This window comes from Miniopterus schreibersii (genome assembly GCF_964146895.1).
Source record: "Miniopterus schreibersii genome assembly, chromosome: 6".
Lineage (NCBI taxonomy): Eukaryota > Metazoa > Chordata > Mammalia > Chiroptera > Miniopteridae > Miniopterus > Miniopterus schreibersii.
Genome location: NC_138107.1, coordinates 30,442,449 through 30,455,100, shown reverse-complemented (window position 1 = coordinate 30,455,100; position 12,652 = coordinate 30,442,449). Strand labels below are relative to the sequence as shown.

The window sequence follows — 12,652 nt, the reverse complement described above, 5'->3', positions numbered from 1 at the left end:
CAATTTCTCCGTGTTGCCCAATGCACCCCACTAACCCGTGTGTGCTGTTTTTGTCAGAGAGGTCCCCCAGGCGAGCAGGGTCCCCCCGGGCCTCCGGGCCCCCCTGGAGTTCCCGGCATCGATGGCATCGACGTAAGTGTCTGGTTCCCCCCTTCTGTTCCTCCAGCCCTGCCCTTCCCTACCCTTTCTTCAGTGGCTCCGAGGGTGGGTTGGCTGGTTTGTTTGTTTTGTTTTGTTTTTGGCTTTTGTTTGTTTTTTTGAGAGGGTAAGTTGCCCCCCACCCTAAGGCGGGATTGGACATGGGTGAATCTTAGGAGCCTGGGGACTGTCCCAGCGCGGTCCCCATCGCCTCATGGACTGCTCTTCCTCCCCTCCCATCTCTCCAGGGTGACCGAGGTCCAAAGGGTCCCCCAGGCCCCCCGGTAAGTTGATCAGCGCGTCCGCACCCCACTTCCTTTCTTTAGACGTGGTGTGTGGCCACGTGCGGCCCAAGGGTCTAAACTTTGCACCTTTTTCCCCCCCCCTCCCCCTCTCAGGGTCCTGCTGGAGAACCCGGAAAGCCCGGAGCTTCGGGCAAGCCCGGCACGCCCGGGGCTGACGTAAGTAGGCGTGTGTGCGTGTGCGGGCATGTGCGTGCGTGTGCATGTGTGCGTGTGCGTGCGTGTGCATGTGTGCGTGCGTGTGCATGTGTGTGTGTGTGTGTGTTTGTGCGTGCGTGTGCGTTTTTGTGTGCGTGCGTCTGTTTGTGTGTGCGTGTGTTTGTGTTTGTGTGTGCGTGTGTTTGTGTGTGCGTGCGTGTGTTTGTGCGTGCGTGTGTTTGTGTGCATGTGTTTGTGCGTGCGTGTGTTTGTGTGCATGTGTTTGTGCGTGCGTGTGTTTGTGTGTGCGTGCGCGTGTGCAGGGGAGGAAGGAGGAGGAAGGGAGGAAGGGGGAGGCTCAGTGCGGGGGAGGGCGGGGGACCCGGTTGCCACGGGCCTGTGGCCCCGCGTGTGCCTGGCACGGAGGCGGCAGCTGCCCGCCGAGGGGCCTGCGGGGTGGAGGTGCCTCAGACCTCCATGCTCTGGGGCCTGCTCAGCGCTGGCATTCCCTCCCTTCAGAAAACAGCAGTGGGCACCCGGCTCCTGCCTCCGACGGCTCCGTCTCTGCTCACCTCCTGAACTCAGCCCCGCTTCGGGGCACAGGGGGTGCCGGGGGAGACGGACGCCTACTGGTCTCTGCTGGGGCTTCGCAGCAGTTGCCTTTGCTCTTGTCCTTTTACTGCTCTTCCCTAGATTAATTCAGAAAAAGAACCCCGGGCAGGGAAAGGGGCAGAAAAGCAAGCCGTGGTTGAGGGGAGGGCCGAAGTGGGTGGGATGTCTGGCGGTGGGCAGCGGCAGGGAGGTGGGCAGCACACAGGGAACAGGAGGTTCAAAACTAGTTTCCTCTCTTTCCGTGGAGTTTTCTTAGCTGGCATCGCTGCCACAAATAAGCTGGCTAGGTGACTTGAAGGTTAGGAGCCAGCAACCTTTCCCCAATTTACCCACCTCCATGCCACCCTCCCCCAGCTGCAGGAAGCTCGGGTACTGAGGTGTATGGTGCACTTAACACTAAATAATAGTTCTTCAGAATGAAATGACTTCAGGACCCTCAGCATCTCCTGTCTCTCCGCTCACTCAGCTAATACTGGTTGAGTTCCCAGTACAGGCCAGTCCTTGACTTGGTGGTTGATTGAGACACAAAGTGAAGAGAAGGCATTGCTCTCAGAACACACAGTGGTGTATCCAAGTTATCCTGCAAGTTGCCACTTTATGTCTTTTCCAAAGCCTATGATTGTAGTTTCCAAGAATGTTTGACTAGAGTTTAAGACAGATCCTTCGTTTTGAGAAAAGAAAAATAGCAAGATTTCAACAGTTATTAAGATGTACTTTCTTTATCAAGATGATCATAATGAGGGTATTTGTCAATAGCGTTTATGCTTTAGGAGATACGCTTTGTTTTACATTTCAAAGCACTTAGTTTGAACTTTCTATGCATGCAAAGTGACAGTGCCGGAGGCCCCCAAGGACTAATATTTGGATAATACAAATTGAATATCAAATTAATATTTGTTCAATACCAAAACATGCTGAATGATTTGAAACAGTCACATACTAAAATAGTCTGATAAATATGACCACTAAATAAACTAGTAGCCCAATATAGGTTGGATTTATTTCTGCATTTCTTTAAAACTTGGATCTGATTTTTGTTTTGAGTGAAAAGCAATTTCGTGATTGAATTATTGTTATTATCATCAATTTTTGTGGTGGTTGAAGCACCTGAAGTCTTGTCCTACTATTGACAGAGGACCAGACTTATCTGTGCCTTAGTTTTATAGTCTTATGTAGCATGCTCAACAAATTCTTTACTTTTTTCCATAAAGTCATGAAGACAATACCTGGTTTTGGTTTATAATTTCCCCACTTAAATAGAAATTTTGGATAAACAAATGAAAGTGCTTCAAAAATCTTCAGAAGTACAATGTAAATAACAGTTATGAGTAATTTTTTTCTTTGTCTGTAATTGCAGTACTGTAGTGCAGAACAAACCAGATTTCCAAAGTTAAAAAATGCAAGATTTCTTTTCATAGAACTTGATCCTGGAAGATCCTCAGGGAGAAACTGTTGAGGGCATTGAATCAGTCTCCTTGGGACTGAGAAGGGAAGCAAGAGAAAAAGAGAAAAGGAGAGAAACAAAGTAAGAAATCCATGTACGTGCCAGTATTTTAGGCATTTCCTAGAACTAAGCAAAAAATTAACTATGCTAATTTGCATTTGTGTAGAATAACTTTTCTCTCAAGCACCCTTACAAACATTATTTCCTTTAACCTTACAACAAAAATAGGAAGAAAAAGAGTAATAGTGAATTTTTAGTATCTGAATTACTAATCAAGAAAAATGATACGGATAATTCAATGGGTAATAAAAATAATTTATAATTGATATTTCCTAATTCTTTATAAATATTTCTATGGTTCATATTCACCAATTTTTGAAATGGAGCCATATGGGACTTCGAAAATTCATAGCTGAAAAGTTCTCTTACTCCACCCTTTGGCTCATTTGACATTTTAAACAAATCTTTTACTCTAAATTCAGAATAGACATTGAGAATAAATAGGGAAATATCAGTAACTAGATCAGAGTTTGCTGTCTGTCCCTGGACAATAGAAGTAGAAGAGCTTCAATAATCTTTTCTTGATAGGTGAACCTGAGTGTAGTTGTAGGACCTTAAACTCCAATCTCTTTGTCTTCTGCTCTTTGGTTCACTGCAAAGCTGTATTTTTGGTAATGTTAACATTACCAGATGATGTTTGGAAGAATTTGAAAGGAACATGGTTTAAAGGTAATTATCCTAAGTTAAGTGGATTTTTGATAGAAAAAATAGTCGTCGCAGCTATGCTTATAGAATTATGTCTTGAGTTTCCAGACCTGAGTCGTTGGAATGCTGGAGGAAATTAGACTGTGGGCTGGTGTTCCCTGTGTTCCCTGACAAACAGCAGTGTGAAAGTTCAGAACATAGTCAACTTAGCCCGGCAGGGCGTGGCTCAGCAGTTGAGAGTCGACCTAGGATCCAGTCGATTGGGGTTCGATTCTTGGTCGAGGCACATGCCCGGGTTGCGGGCTTGATCAATGACTCTCTCATCATTGATGTTTCTATCTCTCTCTCTCCCTCTCCTGTCCTCTCTCTGAAAAAAAAAAAAAAAAAAAGAACACAGTCAATTTCAATATCCTATATAGAACTTTATCATCATAAACATTTATATAAAAGCAATTCTTTCTACCTCTAGTAATATTTTCCTCTTTTATTTTTTGATAAGTAAGAATTATTGCAAATTAAAATTGTGTGTGTGCATGTGTATGTGTGTGTAAATGTTAATAGGGGGAAATATACATAATCTTTTCTTCCTGCTTTAAGTTCTTTTCCTTTGTATACATGTAAAATTATATATAGGGAAGTCAGAGTTTGTGCCCAATGGACAACTGTGTTACTATCATCAATAATATCAATAGAGACATTCTTATAGGCACTATTTGCTGTCACGTGCTCAGTGAGCCCTCTAAAACAGTATTTTATTTATTCTTACAGCATCCATCTAAGATAGGAAGAAGAATTAGAATTAATTATAGGAATTATAGTTAAACCATGCCCCCTTTTATAGGAAAGAGGTTACAATATCCTCTGGATGTATACAACTGTTATCCCTGGCAGATGTTACATGACTAGTATAGTGAGTTATTAAGAAACGATTCTGAAAGGTCTGTCTGTATAAGTAGAAATAGTAAGGGACCGAAGAAATGTGAAGGGTCTGCAGAGTACAATGCCTGTGGTTAATACCTAGATTTGTTTACTTGCAGAACCCTTTCTGAACGAAGTTGTAAGCTCCCAGAGAACATCTTACACTTCATGTGAACTCTTCAGAGCATCTCGAACAGTGCTGACTATATAATAATGATAATAATAAGATGGTATTAGGAATAGCTAACATTTATTTGGGGACCACTCTGCCAGGCACTATTGTAAGCACTTTGTGTGTAATATCCCATTTAATCTTCAAAGTTGCCATATGAAGTAGATATTATTATTATTACAGCTATTTTACAAATTAGGAAACTGAGGCACTATACAGTTATGTAACTTGTGAATGTTTTTGTGAATGTTGCAAAGCTAGTAAGTGGCAGAGCTAGGATTTGAACCAAAAAGAAAGATAATGTGGAGGGACAAGTGTAATATCCCTCCACCGAACAAGTATAATATCCTTCCACCTAAATTAATTTCATTCCATAGTCAGGTATTAAGTGTATATTAGATGCTCAGAGCAATGTGCTAGGAATGAATGGACATATAGCCTTTGGCCTCAAGGAGGTTTTTTAAAAAAATTTTTAAAAATTTCAATTACAGCTCATTATGCTTTCCTACATAGCTATTTCATAAGAGAGTTCACTGTAGTATCTGACACCAGAATTTCAATTTAATTCAAAGAACTTCCTAAGGATAGACATCTTTATCATGTCCTATGGAAGATGCTAAATAAGAAGTGACCTGGAAGCAGCCTCCAGGTTATCCAACCCTTTACTTGGCTCTACTTTATTATTGTGCAGCTGGGATTCTACCATAAATAGGAGCCTCTGTCCTCTAATCTTGTCAGTGATTTAAGTCACAGATTGAAGATGGTTAGTGGGCTGAATGTGGGAATTTTCCTGAATTGGTATTGGAGGACACATACATAGAGTGGGAACTAGAGGGTCTATTAGTCCAACATGCCCTGAGGTTTAGAAAATCTAATCACCATGTATGCTTCCAGAGAGTGTTCCTGGATGTGTGGTTTGTTTGCTGAAACACAAAAGCCAACGTTTCACTACCATAGGTGCTCAGCAGCTAAGATGTTGGAGCTTATTCCTAAATTATAGTGTTATCTATAGATAACTTAGGCTAGGGCGATTGAACATTAGAGACAGGCTGTCAAAAATTATTTTGCATGGTTTTCGTAATTTTCTTCATTGACAGACTCCCAGTGATTAACATTTTCAACTCATTTTTTTCTACTTCCTTTTATTCACTCTATGGAGTTATGAGGGAAATTAATTGATGTAGAGAAATGTAAAAATAGTGACCAGTGAACTAGTTTTCTATATAAGTTATATGAAAGCATTTTATTGATAATTATGCAGATTATGACAGATTAAATATAGATTTTGATGATCCATTTTCAAGTAGTGTTTTCATAATTTCAAGAAATCCTTCCCTCGATTAATATTATTTGAGTTTTTTTCAAAATCTTAATAATAGATAGGTTTTATAAGATATTTATGTAATCATGCAGATTGTATATATACATATATATGCATATATATAGTTACACATACACATTTATCTTTAGCAAGGTATAATTTCCAGATTACATTACAAATGGCATCTAAAAGTGTCAAAGAGTAAATAGAAAATTAAAAATATAAAAATGTATCTTCACCAAATATGGTAATTCAGTGTACACACAGTATTATTATGCTTTAATATCTATTTTATATTGAGAATGATAATAAAATAAGTACTGGCAAAAAATGAGAATGCTTTAGAGACATGCTTTACTAACTGTTTTAGTAGTAAATATGAGAGTTATAAATGTGTTTTATAGTAACTGGCTTAAATTCTATATACAGAGTGGCACACATGAAAATATATACTTAATTATAGCTATATTTATTGAGGAAAATAATGTAGAAACATGCATGCTCTCAAATGTTTCAATGTTAAAAATTGATGTTCTTCAATAAACAATTATTGCTAGAAGATGGCTAGAGGGCTTTATTTAGGTGGCTGTAAGGTTATAATGAGATTGATTATTTTAAATTCCCATTGAAGAAACATTTTATTAACTCTCAAGACGTTATTAGAAAGTTATAGAGACATATAGTATTTTTATTTTATAAATGAAGTAAAGAAGGTACAAAAACATGGGTAAGTCATAGAACCAAGACATGTTGCTCCATCAGATTTAGCTATTAGAATGCTGTAATTGTTATATTGCCTTTTTTCAAAACAATTGCAACAACATTAAGTTATTGAACCCTGTGATAAACAATGCAGTTAGCAGGAAGTTATGAATACAATGACATTTATCAATATAAAGTAAGTAACAGATGATATGTTAAACATTACTTTCGAGTAAGAATATAGAAAGATATTTTTATAAATATTTGTATTATACATAGGTAACCATTCTTTACATAATTAACAAATAAAGTGAAATTATCCCCTTAATGGTGTGACTAAGAATGCTATAATAGTTCTAATATTATCTTGCTTGGCTAGGGATTAACAGGACCTGATGGATCCCCTGGATCTGTTGGACCAAGAGGACAAAAAGTAAGTTAATCTGATATTAATTGCTGGTATTAATTAAATGCTGAAGTATAATTTTATTGTAATGATCACAAATCAACTAATGAATAAATTGTGAAGCAGCTGAAATATACTGTTCAACTAAAATTGTGTTTTAGCTGAATTAAATTAAATTCAAAACACCCAGGTGGAGTGTTTTAGTAATTTTAATATTTATGCAGTTTGCATATTTACATATTTATGCTATGAAAAGCTAAGTATAATGAAGCTATTTTTATTTTTAGGGAGAACCTGGTGTGCCCGGATCTCGCGGATTTCCAGTAAGTGAATGTAAAACAACAGAATTGAAAATCTATCTTTAGGTAAAATTCTGCCATTGTGGAAATTTTAAATGCAGTTTTCTACATAATATACATTACAAAGAAATTTATGACTTACCTGGTATGGTAAGTATTCTGAGTATGAGTAGAAACATTTTAGAGAAACTTGAATGTACAGTAAAATACACATGTCTGTTTGCAGGTGGTATTTCCCAATAGAAAACTCCCCCCTCCACCCTCATTGATAGAAAACATTTCTTGCATAACATGAGCAAATCAAAGCATTTAGTGTTTAGCCCATGGCATCACACCGCTTTCTTCACAGCTGGTTTTCTCTCTCATGAAATACCCGCCATCATATATTATCATCTGCCCAATTTCCTGGCTAGTCTTTTCCTACATTGCACAACCTGGCAGATTTGTATTATTTCTATTTATAAGAGGACAAGGCCTCAGGCTGCTTTTCCTTTCGATTTTGCTCTTCATTTCTTTTTTGTTTTTGTCATTAATTTGTATTTTCCCTCCTTGTTTTTTATTTGCACTGTTTTCTTTGCCATATTTCACCAAGTGTCAACTCTTCCATTAAGGCCTATTTTTAGAAGTGAATGGCTTGCTGGCCTTCCTCAGCTCAGAGCTCAACATCTTATAGTGATGCCTTTAAAAAATTTAGTGAAATGTATTAATCACCTAGGTTTCTGATAATGAAATAACTTATTGATTACTTTGGTATTTTCAAGCATAACACATTTCCCAAATTGATCCACATATTAAAATGTTCAAGTAGGAGCAATTTTTCAAAGAATGCCTTGAAAAAGTTCTACTTATCATTAAACATACTGCTCATGTGAAATTATTTCTTATTTTGGCTGCCTAAATAATTGGAAATAGTAATATCATTATCAGAGGGTGTACCTTGATTCCACTGGATGCTTCATATATGAATTTCTTAGAAAAGAAAGTCTTAGAGTGAAAAGCTAACATGACTCTGGTATCAGAGATAGCTGGGAATAAAAGCTGTTCAATCCAGTGTAGGAGAGAAAAGAGCAATGAGGAACCCCAAGGAGTGAGGGGGAAAGTGAACCTGGAAAGCAAAGAGAGAAAATAAGGGATTTTAGGCAGCTGATTTTCAGTTTATCAGCTCAACAAGCATATAGTTAGGGTTTATTATACACTAAGTCTTGTGCTAGAAATGGAGGCTTGGAGGATGAATATGACGTAGTTTCAATCCCTAATTGTACACAGTTCGGTATTGCTAAAGAGATATAAAGTTTAAAGGAGAGGGAGAGGGAATACTAGTTTGAAAATTAAATTCAGCATATTAAATTAGGATCCCATTCTAGGTCATTTCAGGAGTGACACCGTTTTATTTTTAATATCTACTGGATTTGGTGTCTGGAAACAGAGTCCTACCTGTCAAAGAGTGTGTGTTTGGACCCCTTTTTATCCCCTACCTCCCTGAGCTGAATATTTGCCTGGGGGAACATCCAAACATCACGTTATAGATTATGAAACATTATACTGTGTTGCTTTTAATGTAGGTTTCTTATAAAGCACGACAAATGAAAAACTCTTTAAACTGTCAGATTGTGATGTCTCTTTGTGAGTGATGGTAAGTTCTCCTGAGGGCAAACATGGGTAACTTCTTTACTTTGATTTGCTCTAAAAGAAAATGTTTGGAAAAATATATTACTGGTTAGCTTAGACATCAGAGGAATGTTTGAGGAGTTGGCACAAGCTTCTGCTTCCTTTAGAAGCAGAGCCATGTTTTCTTTATCCATTGCTTTCTTTAGAATGAGCATCACATATTTATTTAGTAATAAAGTTTATAGCTTATTTTTGAACTGAGGCCTGTGTCTGTATTTATACTAAATGTAAATCACATATCATCATAATTTTTATTTTAATCTTTTAGGGCCGTGGTATTCCTGGACCCCCTGTGAGTATTGCCTCTTGATTTATTTTTACATAGTCTATAAAAATGGCCTATTTCTCAGAGCTCAACCTTACTCTCCAACTAACATTCCACTAGTGGTGTTTATAGTGTCCCACCTACATGATCTTAGGTGGCTACTAAGACAGCACCCCTATTATGCTAAACAAAATATTTTATTAACTTAAGAAATTTTGGTTTTACTTTAAGTAATTAAAATTTGGTCAAATGGGTTACTGTTTCACTGGAAACCAAAGCTAGCACAGATACGTAATGCTAAGTCAGTTGTTTATCACATTGGATATCATTATGCTAGATTATAAAACATTCACTAATCACCATGTCCCTTTAATTTGTTGACTTCAGGGTCCTCCTGGGGGAGCAGGTCTCCCTGGAGAGCTCGGCCGTGTTGGACCAATTGTGAGTATTACAGCACCTTTTGATAGACATTTGTTGATTTTAAAAAAGATGTTACTAGGGAAGGCAAATTACCCATACTGTTTTTTATTCCCTGCACTTCCAAAAAATAACAGATGAATTTCATTTCAGTTGATAATATTAATGGGGACCAAAGATAATAATGCTACCTTGTTTTTGTACAGTGATTTTAAAATTTTCCCAAAGTTTTCAGCTAAAATTTTCCTCCCAATTTCCAGAATTAGTGGTCAAGTCAAGAAGTGTTACCTGTATTTTACAGACTCAGTAGTGGGGCCCAGTGTTTTTCAGTTTTTGTTTTTTTGTATTAGACTCTGCATGAAATGTAGGCTAAAATTATTACCATGTGTATTTATACTAAGGTCATTACATTAGAATCAAATTAACAGAATGTAGCTTTAGGCAATAAAGAGCCAGATTTTATAGAAGAAATTGTTGATAATAAGTGCTTGATTTTAATAGTCAATGTATATTTCAAAAATGTTGAAGTACTGATGTTATGTGAAGGATAGATCATTGTAAACTTACTGAGAGTAGGAACCACATATTATATACCTTTATGCTTACTGTTTGACAAATTTACTTACTGAACAATTGAATGAATGTGAGATGATTATAAAGTTAAATCTAAGATGTGTTTGACTTCTTATAGTAGAACATTAAGAAGGAAAACATACCAGGAATAAACTTTGGATATTAAGACTAATTAGAATCTATTTTCCCTGAATGGCTTGTTTGAATTTAGCCACATTTGATCTTCTGTCCCAATTACAAAAGAGGGCAGTTACAGACCAAGTGATAGCTCATGGGTCACCAGCACCAGGGAGAGTCTGACACTGCAGAGATTAACCTTCCATTTTACAGCTTCAGGCTGGGTGCAAGACTGCTTTTACTGCCTTTAGATGGATGACACTAGCAGTGTTGTCTGTTCAGTTCCTCTGCAAATCAGCCAGAAAAATATGTAGTATTTCCATAATAGAGAAAGTAATCATTCTATAGAGAATTGGCTTTGCTTTTCCCCCAAGTTTTCCTCTACGTTGTTTTATTACTTTGGTGACATTGGAATTCCTTTATTCTTCTGGTCTTGTGGAGCTGATTGGATTATGGGCCACCCATTGATTTTGGTGACAGGCCTATGCATGGCTGAGCTCTGTAAGGGTTTCTAGTAATGTCATTCTCTCGTGCCTCACTAGTTTTCTGCACTGTGTTTTGCAATATATATAACCACTGTATCACAATTTTCAAATAACTTAGGGTGACCCTGGGAAAAGAGGACCACCTGGCCCACCTGGACCTCCAGGACCCAGTGTAAGTTATCTGCAGCTTAAATTTCTCTGCATTGGAGATTCAGGATTAAAGAAACCTAAGAACCAAAGATGAAAGTACATGTTAATTCAGTCATTGTCCTAATATTTCAAAATACCTACCAACTTTTTTTTACCCATTCAGAACATGGTTCTTTTTAGGACAGAAAAGTAGAGGAATAACAATAATTTTAAAGGTGGTTTTAACAGGGAATGGCTTACTCTTTATATTTGAAGTCCTTTGATGTTTGTGATTCTCAAATGCTCAAAACTTTGAATATGAAAGAACATTTTCAAGTGAACTAGTTTTTACAGAGGATTTACACAGTAAGCAATTAAAAAATAGAAGTTTAAGTAGGAGATAATCCATATTTTAATTTATGATTCCAAGTTCCCCATATTTTCTATTTTGTCTCTCATTCCATCTCCCTTCAATCCTCTGAAAGAAATAATCTACTACAATTTAGGGTTCTCCAAAAGATATACACCCATGAGACGAGTTTTTAGAACATTAGCATATTATTTGCTCTTTGTTCCTTGTATTTTATTGAACAAATATTTAGTATATTTTTGGCCAATGAACTTTCTATTATTAGTAGGTTTGAATTAAATATTTCAGTATATTCTTAACTCTAATGTTTTCTGACTTTAGGGAACTATTGGCTTTCATGATGGAGATCCATTGGTAAGATGTTTTCCTTTGAACAAAATACAGTTTTAAGTCAGAGACCGTGTAATCTTCAGATGAGTTCTCTTTAAACTTATTACAGTGGAATATGTTGTATGTCTGTGTTTTACTTTACTCAGATGGCAGAGCAATCTGTACCTCTAGTGGACTGGTGGCTTGTATACACTCAGACTGTAACCTCTTTTCATTATAGAAATATCTTTGTTTTTCCATAATCTTTTTACTCTATGACTAAGGCATTTTTTTTCACTAGAGCACCCCAGTTTTAAAAGATAGAAGTCAAATAACTCCCTTTGAGACTTGTTTTACTTATAGGCTAATTTCAAATGATGTCGGTAAACTGCACTAAATTCAATTTTGCCCCATTTAATGAGGGGATGTGAACCTTAGGAGAGAGCTAGTCCAGTGGAGGGGGGGCACAGGATCCGGTTGTGGTATAACAGGTTATCTGGAAACATTTTATTTTTAAAAATAAATTAAATCTGAAATAAGTATGGCAAAATATTAACATTTATTAAATATGGGTGGTGGATACATGGAGGGAAAGGCTTGCTATATTCTCTGTACTTTTCTAATTAAAAATGAAATATTAGAAAAAGGAAAATGTTGTTCCAAGTTATTTAATGAATATAATTTCATTGGGGTTCTGTGGCTGGAATCCCTAAAAAAATACCCTTTTGTCACAAAGTGGAGGCTCTAGTTTATGCACTTTCTGTCTCTGTCTCTCTGGCAGTGTCCCAATGCCTGTCCGCCAGGTCGCTCAGGATATCCAGGCATACCCGGCATGAGGGTAAGAGAATAATTTCAGTATTTTATTTTCGAGAGTGAGTGTTATCCATAGAAAAAATAGCGCCTTTCCTTTATGCACTGGCCTTCCTGGTGAGGACCTCAGTTGATGGATTGGGCAAGTCTGTGTTTGCTTATTCTGTGGCTTAGTCTGGGTCCTTAGTCAGTCCTAGAAATTTCTGCTGGTGCCCCTGCCAGCTCTTCTTACCGAGACACAGATGTTTGATTATACAGAGCTTTTGTTGTTCAGGGAAGAAGTACTAATAAAATATATTGGATTGAGAGACTTCAAAACACCAAATTAAGGTTCAGAAGTTTGCCTTCTATG

The 12,652-nt window shown here is 37.4% G+C and overlaps 1 protein-coding gene across 2 annotated transcripts in view; it reads left to right on the top strand.

Annotated features, from left to right (window-relative positions):
- Nucleotides 1-12,652, top strand: part of COL9A1 (collagen type IX alpha 1 chain) — a 77,629-nt gene that overhangs the window by 21,620 nt on the left and 43,357 nt on the right. For both annotated transcript variants that reach the window (XM_081140766.1, XM_081140767.1), the window contains 10 exons: nucleotides 58-132; nucleotides 387-422; nucleotides 537-599; nucleotides 6,832-6,885; nucleotides 7,146-7,181; nucleotides 9,094-9,117; nucleotides 9,478-9,531; nucleotides 10,801-10,854; nucleotides 11,503-11,535; nucleotides 12,272-12,328. In XM_081140766.1, the coding sequence (XP_080996892.1) occupies nucleotides 58-132; nucleotides 387-422; nucleotides 537-599; nucleotides 6,832-6,885; nucleotides 7,146-7,181; nucleotides 9,094-9,117; nucleotides 9,478-9,531; nucleotides 10,801-10,854; nucleotides 11,503-11,535; nucleotides 12,272-12,328 (486 nt within the window). The remainder of the gene's footprint in view (nucleotides 1-57; nucleotides 133-386; nucleotides 423-536; nucleotides 600-6,831; nucleotides 6,886-7,145; nucleotides 7,182-9,093; nucleotides 9,118-9,477; nucleotides 9,532-10,800; nucleotides 10,855-11,502; nucleotides 11,536-12,271; nucleotides 12,329-12,652) is intronic.